At 38.3% G+C, this 14,832-nt stretch overlaps 1 protein-coding gene across 3 annotated transcripts in view; it reads right to left on the bottom strand.

Moving 5' to 3' along the window:
* The window catches only part of LOC132395763 (protein-methionine sulfoxide oxidase mical3a-like), a 180,195-nt gene that overhangs the window by 30,831 nt on the left and 134,532 nt on the right, over positions 1–14,832 (bottom strand). For all 3 annotated transcript variants that reach the window (XM_059972758.1, XM_059972759.1, XM_059972760.1), the window contains 4 exons: positions 13,159–13,272; positions 11,625–11,711; positions 7,981–8,069; positions 4,270–5,428 (listed from right to left, as the gene is read on the bottom strand). In XM_059972758.1, the coding sequence (XP_059828741.1) occupies positions 4,270–5,428; positions 7,981–8,069; positions 11,625–11,711; positions 13,159–13,272 (1,449 nt within the window). The remainder of the gene's footprint in view (positions 1–4,269; positions 5,429–7,980; positions 8,070–11,624; positions 11,712–13,158; positions 13,273–14,832) is intronic.

Genomic DNA, 14,832 nt, shown 5'->3' with positions numbered 1-14,832 from the left:
TTGGGGAGGGAATGCATCACACTGGATATGCCAAAATGTGCAGGCAAGAAAACCTTTCCTGGTCATGGGAGTGAAGTGAACGTTTGTGGTGGAGATGCAACAGACACGATCAATTGTCCATGAGGATGGAGGAGAGTACTTGTGACAAGAATGGAAGAGACATAACTATTTCCTTCAGTATCCATTCTCCTTCCAAGATAGTGTCCTTTTATCATCTCCCTTCACTTCAGTCCCCTACCACTTATGGTTTCTGGCTTCCCTCATTACACAAGTGGAATATCTCATCAGCCAAAATAAAAACATACAGCCTTCCAGACATTGATTGATTCTATTTACACCACCTCTAAACTAATCTTCAATTTCTTTCTTTATGCCATTACCACATCCTCTCACTTTTGAGAAGTGAACTTCTCCACCTATCACTCTATTGCAAAACATTCATTTCATTCCCTTCTGTTCTATGAATCTTGTATTGTACTAATCCAAATTAGTAGCAATGCCCCTTTTGCTGAATAAATGAAAGGGCTGGGTGAATCTGTCCAAGGTTCTCTTTTGTTATCGATGCCCTCAAGCTGGAATTCGCCCACTTTTGGTGAGTTAATTATAAAGAAACATTGCTCCAGTAGCAACTCAGCTGGTCAAGCAGCATTTGTGAAGGCAGAAGGACTGAGACTACATCGGAACTCATTGGGTTCCTCCAGCAGTTTGACTCTTTGCTTCAGACCCTAGCATCTACAGTCTCTGGTTTCCTGTCTCTAAACGTGTGCTGTGCTGAATGCTAACATCTATTCCAATCTCCTTCAATATTAGGGTACCATTGCATTCAAGGGTTCCATTGCATCTTGAGCATGATTCACTTGCTTAAAAAGGAACCTGCATTTGTTGCCTTGTGCTGTACTGATTGCAGGAGAAAAGGTTATCGTGAAGGGGAAAGATAAAAGGGACATGTGTGGCCACCCAGTATAAGGTGCAATACAGTGATTAAGCTCCATGCCATTGGGAATATGTGCTGATCAGGGCTGGCAGATATCGCAGCATTTTACATTGTGGTACAGGTGACAGGAGTATTGTGAATATGAGAAAAATAACCTGGATAGAGACTGTGAGATAAACATATGTCCCTTTGCCAGTTTGCTGCAGATTATTTTGGTCAAAGAGAAGGGAGGTGATAGGTTGCACTGTAATTTCAACTTCACTTGCCCCATCATTGAAATGTTTCACAACCTGTGGACTTGCTTTCAAGGATTCTTTATCTCATGTCTCATGTTTGCAATATTTATTCCTGATATATTTAATACTACTCTTTCTTTCTTTTTGTATTTATACAGGTTAGTTTGTTATCTTTTGCCCAAGTTGGTGCAGTCTTTCATTGATTCTATTATGGAATTACAGCCCGTCAGAGCATGAACCTCAGTGCAATGATTGCTGCTGATGCTGTATTAGTCAATCCCACGGTAGGTGTGCTATATCAGATGCAATTTCCCCATGGATAAATTGCCATTTCTGCTCCAAATCAGTGTCAAATGGATGACAGAGTAATGCAACCACTGCTTCACAGCTCCCATAATCTGGGTCCAATCCTGACTTCCAACACTGCCTGTAGGGAGTTTGCACATTCTCCTTGTGATTTCCCTGGGTGTCCGGTTTCCTCTCGTCGAGTTGGTGGGTTAATTGGTCACTGTAACTTGCCCTGTGCGTGGGGGGCGGGGGGGGGGGGTGATAGGAGTGCGCTGGGTTGGGGTTGGGCTAAGATTAGTATAAAAAGCGGGTGCTTAATGATTGGTGTGGCTTGGGTGGGCTGAAGGCCTCATTCCATGCTAAATGACTCTAAATGGACTCCGAGGAAAGTATGTATGTGGATCTTGGAAATTGGTGGACTAAGGATTGGTTATGATCAAATGGCCAGAAAATACACAGCACTGGGAGTCATGTATGCATTTGGGCAGAATATTGGATAGTGTTCAAGGGCACGACAGCACAGTATGAATGTCAGAGAAAATGCATAACGATCTAAATAAACTGACATAAATCTTAAGAATTAGAATTCCTTATGAAGGATCTATTGAATGCTAGAAAGGGAGATTACTATCCAAGAAAACCACAGGCTCCAACCCATGTACAGCTCTATCATCAACCCCAAGTGTGAGCTCTCTGGATATTGTCTGGGTCTATGGCACAGCTGTCTGGGCCTGGTCTTTATTAGTGAACTTTCCTCCTGTTGGCTGTGAGAGGTCCGTGGACTGTGAATTCCAGGGCTAAAAACCTTAGTACAAGTCTGCTGGGTGTCAGCTCTCCAGGTGCTAGCTCCATGCACTGGATCTCTCCAAGTGTGAGCTGTGTGGAATACCACATCTCTTGGTGCCTAGGTAGTGGGAACCATCTCCCTTCCTGCCACCACTTCTGCAGATGACAGCACTGCTGGTGTTAGCTGTTTGGCTGTAAACTCCATGAGTGACAGGTGTGTGAGCATGAGCTCTGGTAGTGCCTGTGCTATGCTTGGCAGTGAGCACCTGCTTGAGCTTTCCAGGTACAAGCACGAGTGTCCACGTGAATGATAATGCTAGAGGCAACTTAAATAATGTGAATGGAAATCTGCATAACACAATTCATAGAGACTGATACTGCTGGTTGAAAATATTTTAGGACATTATGGGAAGAGAACAACGAGGATTGGATTATATCAGTGACCTAATCTGATAATACTAAATTATATGACTGGAAACATTAACTCCATTTGTCTCTCCACAGATGTAGTCTAAACTCCTGAGTATTTCTAATCTATTTTTGTTCTTATTTCAGGTTTACAGAACCTGCAGGTATTTGTTTTCATGTACTAAAATTACTATTCTTTCTACATGATAGTAATATAGACCATTAAACTAGCAGTATGTCAATTTGGAACTGATGAATTATGATGGATCTTAAAGTAATGGCATAACAGAAACAAGGTAAAAATATTTAAAGGGATATTTTAATGTAGATACTTAAAGTGAATGAGGTGATAACAAGTTCTACAGAAGGGAGTTAAAGGAATTATGTACTTTCCAGATGCAAGATAAAGATGAAATGTTTTGCTCAATAAAAAATATAAATTGCAGGTACAGAGCAAGTATTGAAGGACTGTTTATTTGAAAGAGAGTACCTTGAAGCTGAAAACTGTTCCCTGAGAAAATCCATAAATTTGGGAAGTTCCTAAATTATGGATCTTTAGAAGATGGGAGTACATAAGTGGTATGAAATGGTATCCATGTCATGTTACTGAAATATACAATGCAGTGTGCAAAGGTCAGAGTTTATATACTGTAAATATTGTGTGTTGCAACTGATCCTGATTGAGATCTGCTGAACAATGTACATCAAACTCATCAATGTATATTGATTCTCCAGCTAAACTGTCTTAGAGGATCAAACAATTTATTAAATGATTGATATATTTGTGACATCTGACATTAACGTTACTCCTGTTTGAGGAGCAAGTTGTAAAATATCCTTCAAGTGTTCTCTGGGGGGGGGGGGGGGGGACTGTGTTCTGGGTGGCCTCTCTCTGAGGTACAAGTCGATGTCCAGCTTACTGAATCCATGCCCTCAGTGTCATAGCTTTCCGAGATGCATCTCTTTGGTTTCTGCCGTCTTTCGGGTCCATTTCCCTGATGTACATCTCCCTGAAGTGCAAGACTCTGCTGCAGTGTTTGTTTGAGGCATAACTCTTTGTGCGCCATTTCTTCGTTTAAGGCATGGCACTCTGGGTGCTAGCTTTCTCCAGTGTAGCAAGAAGGTATGTTGTGTAAGTTTTCTGGGGAGACCGTATGGTCGCCAACTGAACATACATAGTGGAGGTTAATCTTAATTGCACATATCCTTGTGTTTCTGAAAATTGCATGTTAGAAAAGTGGACGTGAGTCACGATTCTTCTCACATCTTACCTGATATCTACAGAATCTTATTTGGAGATTGTTATAAACTCTAGAACATTTGAAAACATTTTACACAGAGAAATCTTAAAGGTCACTAGTAAGGGATAGCACAGATAGAGAACCATTCTACTTGCCACATGAATTATCCTAATAGATATAGCTATGGATATTTCCTCCCAACAACTGACCTTGTTAAGTCATGAACCTGCTCAACAAGAATACGTCCCTTATCAAGCCATACGCAATATTATAGTGTTGTGTTCCTTGCAAAGTCATTCTGTTCTCTTTTATGATTTCTTATTCTTAGAAAATTGAGAAGAAAAAGAAAAGCATAACAGGCTATGAGAATCCTTACCTTCCTCTTGGGACACAGAAGGTACTTGGGCTATTGATATCTCTGCTTTTGGCAAATTAGTAGCATTTATAGGCTCTTTACTTTTCTTCTCTCCTTTAGTTTTACGAGAAAACATTTTGGAAAAATGAGAAAGCTTAAGCTTTGTCTCAGAACCTGAGTCCTTCTCATTTGGTTTCTCTTCTTGTATTAATTCGCCTGTGGTTTTATCCTTTGGCACTTCTAATTGGTTGGTGGCACACAATGGCTTATTTGTATTTGGACAAGGTTTGTCCTTTAAGATTAGATGTGGCATCTCCCAACAAGCCTGACTTCTGTCTTGCTCTTCAATGTTGCAGCTGTTTCCTGTCATCAGAGCAGATGAGGATTTACTTGGTGTCTGCCGTACCTGACCCAAGTCTTGGATTTCTGTACTGATGCAGATTGAGGGAAAGAGTTCATTGTGCGGCAGGTCATCATCCTGACCTTCTGAGTCAGATTCTGAAGTTACACTAAGTGTGGCCAGTTTGCGCCTTTTACTTGATGAAAGAGCCAGTTTCTTCTTTGGGACTGTGATATTGCTTTTCTCCTCTTCCATGGCTAGTTTAAAGTCATTGTTCACTGAAGCTGGTTCTGTTGGAAGACCCTGAGGCTCAGATTCCCTTTCAATGTTGTCTATGCTAACTTTAATGCTTACACAATTAACATCAGGAGAAGTTGTACAACTCTGGTGTTCATTTGAAGCATCCTTACAGCTGATGGTGTCTATTGCCCTGTTGGCATTGTCTGTGTGCAAGGGTTTGCCAGGATATGAAGGTGAAGACTCAGGGAACTCAGGATTTGCTTGGATATTCTTACCGTAAGTTGTCTTGGAGATATCATCTCTATCAGCATTCATTTTAATTTTATTACCAACTGGCCTAGCACTGTCATCAGGTACTGGTTCAGCAGAAGTAGTTAGGATGTTGTTTGTACCATTGAGATGTGAGGTAGCTGTAGATTGGGTAGTGGATGGAAAATAACATGCTTCACTCTGCTGTTTATCTTCTGCATTAGCTGGTTCAACATTATTTTTATAATCCGTGGAATTTCTTCCAGATCCTGCTGCAAGATTGGGGTTACTACTGGATTCATGGTTGGACCTCTGGTGGTCTACCATAGATTGTGAGCTAAAAGTCTGTACCTTTTGATGGAAAGATGGCATAAAAATGTATGTTAGAAATGGGGCTGTGTTCAGGACTGGTGAAGTTGCTTTCATTCACTCCATTTTACATCAATCAACGAGCCACAATGGCACTACAGAGTGCAGGGAGTATTGACTGACAATGCAGAGTGCGGAGAATACTGACTGACAATATAGATTGAGAAAGGGGCAATACAGACTGATACTGCAAAAGTAAGGGGCAACACAGATTAGTAATGCAGAAGCAAAAGGTTTGAAGAGCATTTATGTGAATTTAACTAGGAATTGATTCCAAAATGGTGATCAGCACTGACCTGTTGAAAGGAATCTAGATTGTTAATTAATACCAATAAAGGGAAAGTATAGATAGTGATCCAGTCCTCAATCACTCTTCATTTAATTTTGAAACTTCTGAAAGCCTTGCTCCTCAGTTTAGTGGAGACCATATTTACTAGCTTTGGAATCCTTTCTGTTTCCAACATTGGAGCTTAAAGGATTGTGTAGCTGTTTGTGGAGACTGTACCAGACTCTACCAAGGATGAATATGGTAGAGTGATGACAAAGGAGATTAAGAGTTTTCTTAACAAGGTGTTCAAAGTTGAAACTGCAAGAAGGTGTAAGGATTACAGAGAGTAAATTGCTCCATGGTTTAGAAGATCCAGAAGTGATTGAATTAATGTTTTGAGATTATAGCAGGGGTTTATGGCAAGTATAATTAAAACTTCAATGACTAAAAAGAGAAACAATATCACTGTGACTCTTGGTTATTGAAGTTTAAAAGGCAAGATGTGAGGGTTTCCAAATGACAACACCTTGCTCAGGTATATTATACATTATACTACACAAGTACATAATGAGTAAGAAGAAAGAAACTGTAGAAAAGAAGGCTCAGATACCCTAATAAAAATGTAACACTAATAAAGTCCTAATATTTAGCCCTACTGCCAATTAGGATTACAATGACACTCAGCTTGGTATACTTCCTTTTTGAAAGCACACATGTAATTCACACTCATCTCAATTTGCAGCCATACTACTACAACACCAAATGTCATTTTGGGGACATAGTCCTTTTGATGTTTTGGTACGCAGCCTACATTCTAGAATGAGGTCTTCCACTAAGATTGGAGATGATCAAAAATAACACTGTCACCTTATTAAGAAGTGTCAGAAGTGAAACAACTCACTCCAGCATCTCTGTCACAAATTGACCCTATAAATAACTTATTCTGTCATACACTGATATAGTACATTATTGTGCAATAAGAAAACCGCAGTTCCTCTGGATGCACCTATTGGTGATATGTGCTTGTATGAGAGGAAAAGTAAAAGAGGGCAATGAAAATTAAGAAGAATATAAAGGCCTATACATTGCTCTGGGAGTGGAACCTCAATTTTACAACAGAAGCAGCGAAAGCTGGAGAGGCATTATCAAAAAGGAGAGAAGCTAAGATAAAGTTTCAGGTCAAGGACTTACCATCAGAACTGGAAAGGTGGTAAAGTAAGCATGTTTAATGGTGCTGGGGAGGGTTAGGGTGATGGAGAGAACAGAGGGAATGCCTGTGAAAGGGTGCAGCCCAAGTTGTCAATGTAGCAATGCAGATAATGATGACTGTGGAGGCCAAGTCAATGGGTATGTTTAAAGTGGAGGTGGACAGGTTCTTGATTAGTCAGGGCATCAAAGGATATGGTTAGAAGTCAGGAGAATGGGATTGAGAGGGATAACAAATCAACTAGAATGGAATGTCAGAACAGACTCATCGGACCAAATGGTCTAATTGTGCTTCTCTGTTTCATGGTCTTAGCTGCTTTGGCACAAAACAAATGGTGCATTATAGCAAGCTGTAAACATTAGTACAAATAGCTAACAGCCAAAGTAAGTAATAACAGGTCTCCCCTGATCATGAACACCCACTCTAACAAAGGGCTCTATTTAACCAAATTCATTGCTTAATAAAAGTTTGCTTTGCTACAATGAAAGGAATGGAGCACATATTCAAGTACTGACTTTCAAACACCAGTCTCTGAAAACCAGTAATATTTCAGTCTTATTGAACAGTTTCATAGGAAATATGTGAAATAAATGAATTGTTTAAAATGTGGGGGAACTCTTTTGAAATCTACCATCAGATATATGACTTGTAATTTACATCCTGTACGTTTCAGCATGTCAAAACAAGCTTCACTTTGCTTCTGATTCAGTGTGCATCCATTCTGGTAGAGACTGATTACCCTCTGACTTCTGCAATTACCACCCGAGGCAGCTACTAGCACCCACAATTGAATAGTTTTAAAGAGTGAAGAGTGATTTAGGAATCGAGCCCCCTTGTTAACCAGGGGAGACCTGAATACAGATGCTTTAGTTAGTGGTGTTAGTAATACATTCGCAGTCATTTGCCACATCGTTTCATCAATCACATCACCGCGGTCACAAATCTCATATGCCGCCTTGTAAAGTATTTTACCAGGCCACACTTTAATGTTGAACATTTGCTAGTGCAAAGTCAACTGGAAAGCGAGAGAAGAGCAAGGGCAAAACAATAAGGTAGTACCTGATCCGTGATTTGTGATGGGTTTCTGCCAGGTGATGTCAGATGCCCCATGGCAGGCACTCTGCCATGTTCTGTACATTCAAAAGGACCTTATCATAAAGGTAGATGATACTCATTAGGGGAAATTCACTTTATACTCTCATGCGGTTTCAAACATATGGAAAAATGAGCAGTCATGGTGGTGGAGTTGCTGACTGATTCAAGTGATAAAGGTTGATTTTTTTCAACTATAGCTGCTCACACACTAAATCAATGTACCACAGGGGAGATGTGTGCAGGTGAAGGTCTCTGTAAATTGGGAGGATCCTGCTGGATTGTTTTTAGATATTTCTCCATGCAGCAATTGGCAGGAAACTGAGAATCTGCCCACCTTAGTGATCAGCAATGTTTAATGTACTGTGGTATCCAAGAAAAGGGAACAGAAAATTTTATAATGCAGCATTCTCAAACGAGAACAAGTTGTGTGCTGTGAAAACAGGACACACACCTAACAGTTGGACAACATCCACAGAGACAGAAACATAGTTAATGCTTTAGGTTCATCTAAATTAGGAAATGTTAGAAATGAAAGATGTTTTCACAGCAGAACAACGAGCAGGGAGGAGAGAACAAAGGGTGAATTGTCCACAGTGACTGAATGACAGATGTGGTGCGTGGAGAGGAGAAGTGGTGAAAGTTTATTATCTCAGTGATCTGTCTGGAGACAGTATAAATAAACGAATGTGAATGGGGGGAGAAACATCAAAACTGAGTGGCACAAAATGCTGGTGATTTTAGATACAAACTGTACTGGCTGATTATCTGAAATTACTGAATTTAGCATTGAGTCCTGAAGCATGCCATGTGGCTTGCTAAAACATATGGAGGCATTCCTTGACCTATGTGCAATGAATTGTGATGCCAAAGACAGAGAAGTGAGAATCTGGTGGGGATGGAGAACTCAGGTGACAGGGAACTAGAAGCTCACTGTGGAATGAACATATATGCTCCATAAAGCAGCAGTTAGTTAATCCAACATGAGCACTTAATCCACAGCACTAGAATGGAAAAAGAAGTGAATTGATATGTCAGCTGTTAGGGGAGTTTGGTCCCTGGATGGTGGAAGAAGGTAGAAGGGTTAGAGCTGCTTCTCTTGCAGTAGCAGAAACCATGAGAAGGGGAGTTGATGAGGGAAGGAGCCACAGAGACAATGGTTCCTCCAGAATGTTGAAAATGAAGGAGAGGAGAAGATGCAGCATTTAAAGGTGACAGAATTTACAAAGTGAAATCCCATTGAATTGCATGCTAATAGATTGAAGCTGTTGATAAAGCATCTCTGTACTTGCTCTGGGTGAGGAGAGGGGGTTAGAAACTAAGCACAGGAATTGGACGTCATGGTTGGAAACAGTGAAAAGGAACCAGTTCATAGAAAAGGAAGGCATCTCAGAAGCACTGGAAGTCATGAGAACAAAGATGGGAGAGCTGGTAAATTGGAAGAATGAAACATATTACTTAGAAGAAACAGGATGGGAAAAAGTGTAGTTAAAATAATCTGGGGTTCTGAGTTTATAATAGATACTCGCTGCTAACTTATCTTCAGAGATGGTAACAGAGAGTTGAAGAAAGGGAAGGTCTATGTGGAACTGAGAGCAGGCTTAAAATTGGCACCCAAGGCAATGAAATTTTTAAATGCTGTATGAGAGAAGGAAGCAGCGCTAATACAGTCATTAAAAATTGAAAGGGGAGATCCCCAGTATGACTGAAAGAGGGACTGTTCCATGTACTCCTCAATGCACTGTGCACAGCTTGGAAAGCTATACACTCCCACTCCATCCAACTGTGTCTCTGTCTTCTTTGTGTTTGGTCTTTTACACCGTTCCAACAAAACTCAATGCAAATTCAAGAAGAAACTTATCGTCTTACAACTCGGCATGATGCAATCATCTGGACTCAATACCAATTTTAACCATTTCAGATAACCAATTTACATCAGAGCTGGCAGTTCTGATGAAAAGTCAGCAACTGCTTACTTTAATTCTACTTTTCTCTGTCTATATGTACTTAACAGAAACAGATCTCCCAACAGATCGTTGTCATTGTACCTCTGAAAAGGCCTCCAAAACATGCCCTTAAAATTGGCCATAGTAATCAAATACAGAAATTAATTTCCTTGTTATAATATAATGGATACCTACTATTAATTTGCTTCAAGATTATTTGACATTTTTTCACAACCCAATGCATTTTTCACTATCTAATTTAACCTACAAGGATCCAGCTCTGCAAGCAAGTATATGGGTTCAATGTAGTTTTCCATAATAATTATTTATATACATAAGGTAAAAAAATTTAATAGATAAAATGGGGGCATTCTTTCCAATAACTTACAAACTGGAGGAAAACATCCAACACAGTATCTTTAATCTTAAATGATAAAATCTTTAGAAACATTCAGGGGAATTCACTCTGAAATGTCAAGTGTTTTTATGAGAAAGATGATTCCTGTACCCTTCAGCTTGACTCATTGGTTAGAGATCTTTAGACTTTGATACACAGAAGTACTTATTTAACACTCAATAGAAGTATACGATCCAGTAAAGGATGCAGTTGTAGATTAATGATAGCTTTGAACCTACATTTCTTGTGTTTAATTGTGTACGCTATAGTTACCTTGCCAACTTATTATTTTGGTATCCAGTCTGAGCCGGTAAATCAAACTATTAGTTTTAGTTTAAAACATACTCTTACATCAAAATACAGTGGCAATAATTTTAAGGTATGCTGGTTTGATAGTGTATTATTTATGAAGTAAGCAATAACGTAATGGTGATCCTATATTGCTTCCAGTATAACATATAGTGGTTATGGCATAATATTGTCATGTGGCACTTCGTCATTCTGAAAGCAAGTTAGCTTTCAGATGGAGCCTGCTTTTCCTGTGAAAATGTTATTTCTTATAAACAAAGTTTCTCTGAATGGAGAAGAAGCCTGAGTATTGGCAAAGTTAGGAGATCAACCTTGTTCACCATCAGCAGCAAGATGAATGGCCAACTGGAGAATTTTCCACCTGTTCTACCTCCTGTCTAAGTAATTTCTCAATGCCAAATGTCATCCCATTTCTCTCCAGTACAACAAATGCTTTCAATTGAAGTGCTGGGTGCACTTGAAGGTTACTCATTTAAAAAACTCTCCAAGCTTCCTGGGTCAGAAGACGTCACCTAACCTTATGCTCAAATCTCCTTGTTGCAACAAGAACAATTTCAAACACTGATGCTGCTCTTAACAGTCCTGGATCTTTAACCATCTTATCTTCTCTGGATAATCTCTAAACTGAGATCAGGCTTTCAAACACTTTTATAGAAATTTCTAAGAGTTATATACCAAAACTATACCTTTATCCAAACGTACATCTCATGATATGGATACTTTGGTGACAAAAGCTTCAAATCTCAACTCCTTTCCACCCTCACCTTGCTCCTAATATAATTATTTCAATGGAGAGTGTTGTGTTAAACTCACTGCATAGCAGCTAAACCTTCAGCTAATGACAATCATCATACTTGACCATCACTGGTCCAAAAATCCCAACCTGGAGTCGAAGATGCTCATCCCTCCATGCAGTGTTTAATGAGTAAGATGTTTACTTCTAAAGTTGTTGCACGAACCTTTTTCTTTGAGTTTGCTTTCTTCATCCCCTGGCTTTATAATTTCTCCCAAATCATGAAGACCTTCATCTATATCTTCTTCTACATCTGTGACAATAAAAGCAAAACGATTATTGGTGAAGATATGGGTATATACAGTAGTTCACTGAAATGCTATCATCTACATCCATAAATGGGAAAGCTTTTTAACAGAGGACTCTCCCATTCTATTCAGAAAACTCTACAGAATGACTTTCAACCATATTAGGAAATGACATTGCTGGAGGGATAGACAGTTTTAAATAGACAGTTTTTTTTCAGTAAGTTATAAAAGATCCCCTAGAGTAGGCACTTTCTAAAGTTTAAATTGTTCAATTTAGCCTTATTTGCATTTTGTCATTCCTCTTTTAGACAAAATTCAGAAAGTTGCAAGGATAAGTCAGGAGCAATTTGGCCCAACAAGCTAATCTATTGGTCTCGTTTGAGAGGAAGACTTTGACTTCAGGCTGTTTTTATTTTCTACAACAATTAGATTAAGGTGAATGCTAGAGCATGCATTGGTATGCTTACCAGAATGATGAGTTCCCATATGAATTTAACTGACACTTCGAACAAGATGACTGAAAAAAGTGCTCAGTAAAGTATAGAGACAATGAGATGGTTACAAATGTATGAAGCAAGTGCAATCCATTAACCTGCTCTATTAGGTTGACAAGGTTTCTTTCACTGTAGTTGAGTCAAAGTCCTTAAATTCCCTTGCAATTAACAGTGACGCTGCCTTCACCACATGGACTGGTTGCTATATGTTGATTAGCTCACAGTCAAACTTTCTACATTCATCTTGGTGGTTTGTTTACAAGACGGGCCATTGCTTATTATGCATGCACAAGTTAGGAGTACAATTTTAAAATAATAAGGAAATGGGCATTGCTAACATAACCAGGACTTAGGGTATATTCATTGTTCAAACGAAGTTGCCATGAAAAGCTGACCTTGAGCTGCCTGCAGAATAACAAAAGGTCTATACAGTGAAAGCAGGCTCACTGTGTTAACTGCAAAGGAATTTACTGGTTTTGACTCACCACAGTGAAGGAGTTTCAATGAGTATGAGGCAAAAAGAATCAGCTCTTGTATAGATTAGGAAGATTATGACACAGAAATACCAAGAGAATCATCAAAATATAATTCTGAATATCTAAACCAGAAAGAGAAAACATTGAAAATACTCAGAAAGTTAGGCAGAAAACATGGAAAGAAAAACATAATTAACATTAACCATACATCAGAACTGGGCAGCAGAATCAATGACGGTTCTTCAACCTGTAACAGCAACTTGCTTTTTTTCATTGCACAGACATTGCCTGATCTGAGTTCTGATGAAGGATCTTTAACTGAAATGATAAATGTTTCTCTTTTCACAAATGCTTCCTGAACTGATGAGTCGTTTTATCATTTTCTGGTTTTATTACAGAAAAATTGAGATTATTTAATTTTTCTCCCATGATCCCTCATTCCTTCAGTGTGTTGTAAATGACTACAGCATTGCTGGACTGACATTTTCCTGCTGATTCTGTGTCCTCGACATGTTGATCATTGCCTTCCGTCAGCTTCTCTTCCTGGTCTTTATCAAAGCCATTCTCTTCAGTTTTGTCCACTGTTGGCAAGTGATCTATGAACATGAGTGGACAATCTAGTGTTAGGTTTTATTGTGCCATGGCTCCCTACATTGTCACAGAATCATAGAGTCAAGCAGTACAGAAACAGACCCTTTGGTCTACTATTGTACTTCTCTACACTAATCCCAGCTACCCCTATTGGATCCATAGGCATCTACACCATGGTAACTAAACTACTTGTCTAGGTGCTTTATAGATGATAGGAGAATACCTGCCTCATGCAGTGCACTGCAGACTTCAACCATCCTCTGTATAAGAAAAATACTCCTTCTAACCCTCCCACCTCAAACCTTCTTTTTCAATCTTTTTATTAGTATTATTAATATCAACAAAATAAAATTGATACATAGATAATGGGATTACAAACATACACATTTCAACTGAACATGAAAGAATACATAAGCAATAGTTACAGTATAAATGAGCCCAAATCATGGACGATACAAGTAACCAATAAACAAGGCAAACCTAGGTATATCATAATATATATAAAAAAAAGAAAAAAGAAAAAGAAAAAAATTATGCAAAAACTAATCTAACAATCTAATAACTAGTAAGAAAAAAAAGAAAAAAGAAAAAAGGGAAAAAGAAAAAATGAAAACAAGGCTGCTTATAATATCTAACAAAAATACAAAATCATCAGTGTCGTCAACTCCGATCCTCTCAACATATGTAAAATCGAAACTGGAAAAACAAATAGGCTTGGAACAGGGTCACATTACATCATATGAAAATATAGAATAAATGGTCTCCATATCTTTTCAAATTTAATAGAAGTATCAAATACAACACTTCTAATTTTTTCTAAATTTAGATATAACATAGTTTGAGAAAACCAATGAAATACGGTAGGAGGATTAATTTCTTTCCAATTCAACAAAATAGATCTTCTAGCCATTAATATAAGAAATGCAATCATTCGACAAGCAGAAGAGGATAAATGGAGTGAGTCCATCATTGGTAAACCAAAAATTGCAGTAATAGGATGAGGTTGTAAATCAATGTTCAATACTGTGGAAATAATATCAAAAATGTCTTTCTAATATTTTTTCAAAAGCGGACAAGACCAGAACATACGAGTTAAAGATGCTATCTCAGAATGACATCTGTCACAAATACAAGGATTTATATAGGAATAAAAATGAGCCAATTTATCCTTGGATATATGAGCCTTATGCACAATCTTAAACTGTATTAATGAGTGTTTAGCACATATAGATAATATATTAACTAATTGAAGAATTTTATCCCAATTCTCAATAGGGATAGTAAGGTTAAGTTCTCTTTCCCAATCATTTTTAATCTTATAGAAGGGCTCTGAACGTACCTTCATAATTATATTGTAGAGTTTTGATATTAGCCCTTTCTGAGAAGGATTTAGTTCAAACAAATTCTCCAAAATACTCGAAGACACAAGATTTGGAAAGGTAGGAAGTACAGTATTTAAGAAATTCCTAATCTGTAAATATCTAAAGAAATGAAATCTAGGCAAATTATATTTATTAGATAATTGTTCAAAAGACATAAAACAATTATCCAAAAATAAATCGGAA

The sequence above is a fragment of the Hypanus sabinus genome, chromosome 6, assembly GCF_030144855.1.
Source record: "Hypanus sabinus isolate sHypSab1 chromosome 6, sHypSab1.hap1, whole genome shotgun sequence".
In the NCBI taxonomy this organism is placed as follows: Eukaryota; Metazoa; Chordata; class Chondrichthyes; order Myliobatiformes; family Dasyatidae; genus Hypanus; species Hypanus sabinus.
This window is presented reverse-complemented; position numbering and strand designations above follow the sequence as displayed.